This window comes from Nannospalax galili, unplaced genomic scaffold (genome assembly GCF_000622305.1).
Source record: "Nannospalax galili isolate Female #2095 unplaced genomic scaffold, S.galili_v1.0 scaffold710, whole genome shotgun sequence".
In the NCBI taxonomy this organism is placed as follows: domain Eukaryota; kingdom Metazoa; phylum Chordata; class Mammalia; order Rodentia; family Spalacidae; genus Nannospalax; species Nannospalax galili.
This window is the reverse complement of record NW_008328349.1, coordinates 183763-189501: the sequence shown is the minus strand read 5'-3', so window position 1 is coordinate 189501 and position 5739 is coordinate 183763. Positions and strand designations below refer to the sequence as shown.

The window sequence follows — 5739 nt, the reverse complement described above, 5'->3', positions numbered from 1 at the left end:
GTATCTAGTCTCTCTTCAGGTGGGCCTAATGACCTGAGTAGGTACAAAGCAGTTTCTCTATGAGGAAAGAACAGGAATAAAGACAGCAATAAAGACAAGAACTAAAGCAGAACAGCCAAGGACATAGCATGCTTTTTTAACACAGCCATTCTCCAGGAAGCATTCTTCCTTTGAAGTTTTCTCAGCCTCGACCTATGGAGAGTACCTCACGCAAGCTCCACTGGAGGTGGCGTGACATCTTTCTTTAATTTGGGGAAATTTTCCTCCCCAATTCTGTTGAAGATCTGGTCCATGCCATTATCTTGGGATTCTTCTCCTTCCTGTATGCCTATGATTAGTAAGTTTGGGTTTTTTTATGGTGTCACACAATTCTTGCATTTTCCATTCTTGTGTTTTCTTAAATTTTTCATAATCTTTGCTTGAGTGGGTCCTTTAGTGAGGCTTTCTCCTGTTGTTTCTAATTGGCTGAGTGTTTCACTTCCTTCTTCATTTCAGCCTGAGTATTCTTCAATAATTCTAACTCTTTTTTGAATTCATTCAGAATTTTGTCCCTATCTTCCTTCAGTTCTTTGATTTTTTTGTGTGTGTTCTTTAAATTCACTGAATTCTTTTATCATATTTATAATTGTTCTTTTGAGTTCCATGTCCCATGTTATCTCTAGGGGGTTCTCATTGTACTCTACAGGACTGTTGGTACTTGGTGGGGATATATTATTTGAGTTTTTATGTTATTATTTTTTCTCTGTGACTTTGACATGTGGATTTCTTTTGTAGTTTCTGATTCTTGTGTGAAACTCAAGCTTTCCTTTGTTAAGTTTGGGTCTGCTTCTGTTTCTAAACTTTATGTGCCACTCTTGGGGCATGTAAAGCTGGTTCCTCTAAGTTTCCAGTTCTCTCTTTTGATTTTATATTGGAGTGGCCAGATTGCTTTTGTCTTCTGGAGTTCCCACAGAGGCCCAATTCAGATGAGGGTCAGATGCTCTCAGGCTTTCTCCTAAGGTCTGGATCCCTCCAGGAAAGATTTTTGGTCTCAGGAATTTGGGGGTTTGACTGGCCTGGGAGCTGGGCCCAGGAAAGATGCTGGTCTAGGGCAGCTGGTGGCAGTGCCACCCAGAGATTCAGAGGCAGATGGGGTGGGAAGAGGCCCCAAGGATTCCTGGGGACTGCCCTGAGGAGCTGGGTTGGTCTGGATGCAAAGGATCAGGAAGAGGAAAGGTCAGCCCGGCATCCCAGAAAGAGGCTGGTGGTGGTGCAGGCCCAGGGAAGCAGAGGGAGGTGAGGGCGGGGCCAGGCCCAGAAGCAGTGCTCCTGGGGCCCAGAGAAGGCACTAAGTTGGTCTGGATGAAAAGGATCAGGAAGCAGTATTGGTTCCCCAGGTGTCTGGGGCCCCAAGACAAGGAATGGGGCAGGACCCAAACTAGGAGGAGAGACTGGCCAGGGAAATGGAAGGGTGAATGAGGCTGGGGGAGTCAAGGTGTGGAGGGCGCAATGGACTTCGATTTTTTTCTTTTTTTAAGAAAATAAAATAGTGTAGTTTTTTTTGTTTGTTTTTGAGACAGGGTCTTCCTGTAGCCCCAGTTGGCTTGAAAAACTCCCTATGTAAACCAGGTTGGCCTCGATCTCACAGAGATTGCCTGCCTCTGTCTCCCAAGTGCTGGGATTAAAGAGGTGTATCACCATACCCAGCTCAAAAAGAGTATTTTTAAAAATAAATTTTAAATGAGCACTATCTTTGTTTTTCATTCATTCATACTGTGCATAATACTCCGAATGTTCCTGTAGAGGCTCAAGATGTATGTCACAAGTACGGCAGATATGACTTCTATAGTAGACAAGTTTATATTCTGGTGAGGATTGGAGAACACAGTAGACAGTCTAACGGATCTGTGATTCACATGCACATGTGAAAATAATCATGGTCCTGGGAAAAATAGAATATGATAAAAGCAAATGGACTGGAGTGGTCTTTACAGTGCAGCGTTTATAGGCTTGTTGACAAGGTGACATTGGAAGGCCTTGACATGACTAAGGAGTAACTCTTCTCTTTGTCTTTTTGAGACAGGGTTTCCCTGTAGCCCCAGCAGGCCTGGAAGTCACTGTGTAGGCCTCAATCTCACAGTGATCTACCTGCCCAGTGACATTTTTTTTTTTTTTAAAACAGGGTCTCCTTGTAGCCCCAGCTATCCTGGAACTCACTATGTAGACCACCCTGGCCTCGAACTCACAGAGATCTGCCTGCCTCTGCCTCCCAACACTGGGATTAAAGGTGTGCGCCACCATACCCAGCGACATCAATTTTTCGAAAAGACTTCTAGGGGGCTAGAGAGGGCTTGGCAGTTAGGAGTACTTGCTGCTATTGCAGAGGACCCAGGTTTGATTCTCCAACACTCACAGGGTAGCTAATACCTGTCTTAAGTTTCAGAGGATCCAATCCCCTTGTCTGACCTTCATGAGCACCAGGCACGCAGGTGGTATTCTTACATACATGGAGGCAAAGACTCATGCACATAAAATAAAATCTTTTAGAAAAGACTTCTATAGCTCTGTTATCCAATAGCCACACATGGCTATTTAACGTTATTATTTATATATTTTTTATTTTCTGTGTATGTTTGTGGGCCTGTGAGTGTCACACGTGCCATGCACATGCCACAGTACACGTGGGAGTCAAAGAACAACCTATGGGAGTCGAGTCTTTCCACCTTGACGGCCCAGGGAATCTAACTCAGGTTGGCACACTTGGCAGCAAGTGCCTTTATCTGCTGAGTCATATCCCTGGCCTAGCTATTTAAATTTAAGTTGATTTAATCTAAATCAAATTTAAAAGTTACTCTCTTTGTTCTCACCATATTAAAGTGTCCCATAGCTATGTATGTGTCCTGACAACCATTGGAGGCACTGCTGCAATAGGCTCGTCATCGTCTTTCGGTGCACAGCAATTCTCGGATGCCTGCTTTTTTTAAGGGTTCCATGAATCACTTTGTTTATAAAAAGGGGCTTAAGTGAACTCCGAACTTCAAGCAAAGAAAGAAAAACACAAGGCTAGGCACCGAAGAGTGATTGACAGGGCTGGAGACTTAAGAATGCTCAGAATTTTACTGCTCCTGACCCTGATGCTTGCATGTCTCTCCTCCTCAGATTTACTCCATCAGGTCTGTTTTAAGCGTCTTGTTATGAAGTGTTAGGCAGCCATTCTGGAAGAGGGCACCATCGTAACGATCAGACGGTCTCCATCTTGTTGCTGGAAGTCTCCACTCTCAGAAGATTGTGCTCCTTTCTTTTTTCTTTCTCTTTTTTCCACCAATTACTATTTCATGAAGTTATTTTAAAAGAGTAAACTGGGGAATGGCCGGAGGCACTGATAACACAGTGGACAGTAGCACGGATGACAGAGTATATAGGCTCCAGTGAGGGGCGGGGGGAGGCTATTGGGAGGGTGCCATTTGAGATGCAGGTATAAAGAGGAATAAGATTGTTTGGGGTGTTCTCTATGAAATACAAAAATAAAATTTTAAAAATCAATAAACATAAGTAAATAAATAAATAAAATTTAAAAATAAGAGTAAACCTCCAGCCTTCTGGAATGCAGCCTTCACTAGAAAATAAATTCCTAGGAGCATATTGTTCTGCCATGAACTGGCTCTCTGGACTTCCTTCTGAAGTCAGTGATAAAGTAATGATTTGGGATAGAGGACTGGCTGTAATGCCAAGCTTCACTAGCATGTCTAGAATAAATGAGATGATGATTTTTTTCTACATACAAAGTTTGATATTTCTGGGGCTGGAGAGATGCCTCAGCAGTTAAGAACACTTGCAGAAGAACCGGGTTCGATTCCCAGCACCCACATGGCAGCTAACAACTGTCTGTAACTCCAGTTCCAGGGGATTTGAGGCCTCGTCTGACCTCCGAGGGCATTGCACGACAAGGGTGCTCTTACCTACATGCAGGCAATACACTCATGCACATAAAATAAAAATAATAAATTTTTTTTTAAGTTTGACCATTTCTGCATGTAATAGTTATATTGTAATGTGATTTTGTTTTACTTCCCCAGAGAAAGCAGTGGCTTATTTTGAAACCACTGACCAGATTCTAGATAATGAAGATGATGTCCTCATTCAGAAATCATCCTGCAAAACCTTCTGCCACTATGTGAATGCTATTAATACTGCACCCAGGAACATCGGGAAGGATGGCAAATTCCAGATTCTAGTTTGCCTTGGAACACGGTACAAAGCCCGATTTGTACTCACCCTATTTTTGTTACATAGTCAACATGAGTCCAGAACAGGTTATACCAGATTATGCCCTGTTCTTTTGGTTTTCTTTCATTCCAAGAGACTGCTATATGTATGTATATGTGCATATATGTATGTGTATGCCACCATATTGCTTTAAATCTGCTAATATAGGTTTCTTGCTATGTGAATATCATCCTCTTTTTTATCTTTTTAAAAATATTTTATCTATAAGCCAGGTGTGGTGGTGCATGCCATTAGTCCCAGCGCTCAGGAGGCAGAGGCAGGCAGATCTCTGTGAGTTCAAGGCCAGCCTGGTCTACATAGTGAGTTCCAAGCCAGCTGGGGCTGTCTAAAAAAGACCAAAGAATGAATGTGAGTATGTGTGTGTTGTGTAAAATTTTTTTAACTTTTTTTTTTTTTTTTTTTTTGGTCTTTTTGAGACAGTATCTTCCTGTAGCTCCAGCTGTCCTAGAACTCACTATGTAGACCAGGCTGGACTTCAACTCACAGAGATCCAACCTGCCTCTACCTCCTGAATGCTGGGATTAAAGGCGTTTGCCACCACGCCCAGCTTACCTGTTATTTTTATTTCAGGTGTATGAGTATATTTCTTGCATGTAAGTGCATCTGTGTTATGCAAAGCACAAGGAGGTCAGAAGAGGTCATCGGATCCCTAGAACTGAAGCTACAGATGGTTGTCAGCCACCGTGTGGGTGCTGGGTACTGAACCCGAGTCCTCTGTAAGAGCAGCCAGTGCTTTTAACTGCTGAGCCATCTCTCCAGTCCCCTTGATTTATCTTATTTAATGTTTTTATGGTGCTGGGGTTTGACCCAAGAGCTTCTCACATGCTGAGTAAGCTCTCTGCCACAGAACTACACCCCCAACCTTCCTTTATTTTTTTTAAATAATACATAGCAACTGTATATCCTACTTATTTTAAAATAGCCCCCAGGCCAGGTGTAGTGGTGCAGTCTTAAAGTTCAGCTACTGAGAAGCCAGAGGCAAAAGGATCAGAAGTTTAAGGCCTGTCTAGGCCACATAGTAAGTTCATAGTCAGCTTGGAAAATATCTGAACGTTTAAAAAGAAGAAAATGGGGGGTGGGGGGCAGTGCTGAGGCTATACTCAGTGGTAGGGTTCCTGTGTAGCTTGCATAATGTGAGCAGTCCCCAGCACCAAAAAAAGAAAAAAGCTCTCAGAATTGTAGGAAGTGAATACACAGACCTTAGGTTGGTTGATTTATTTATTTATTTAATATTTTATTTATTATTTTTGTTTTCTGTGTATGCATGTATTGCCTACATGTAGGTAAGTGCACCCGTGTCCTTCAATGCCCGCGGAGGACAGAAGAGGCCAGAACAACCAGTGTTCTTAACCTCTGAGCCATTTCTCCAGCCCCTACTTATTTATTTTTTAATATTTTATTATTTTTATGTGTATGTGTGTATTGCCTGCATGTAGGTAAGTGCACCTGTGTTGTGCAATGCTGGTAGAGGAC

At 42.6% G+C, this 5739-nt stretch overlaps 1 protein-coding gene across 3 annotated transcripts in view; it reads left to right on the top strand.

Moving 5' to 3' along the window:
• Positions 1 to 5739, top strand: part of Dennd5b (DENN domain containing 5B) — a 173453-nt gene that overhangs the window by 162812 nt on the left and 4902 nt on the right. For all 3 annotated transcript variants that reach the window (XM_008826984.3, XM_029560428.1, XM_029560441.1), the window contains one exon: positions 4056 to 4230. In XM_008826984.3, coding sequence (XP_008825206.1) covers positions 4056 to 4230 — 175 coding nt within the window. The remainder of the gene's footprint in view (positions 1 to 4055; positions 4231 to 5739) is intronic.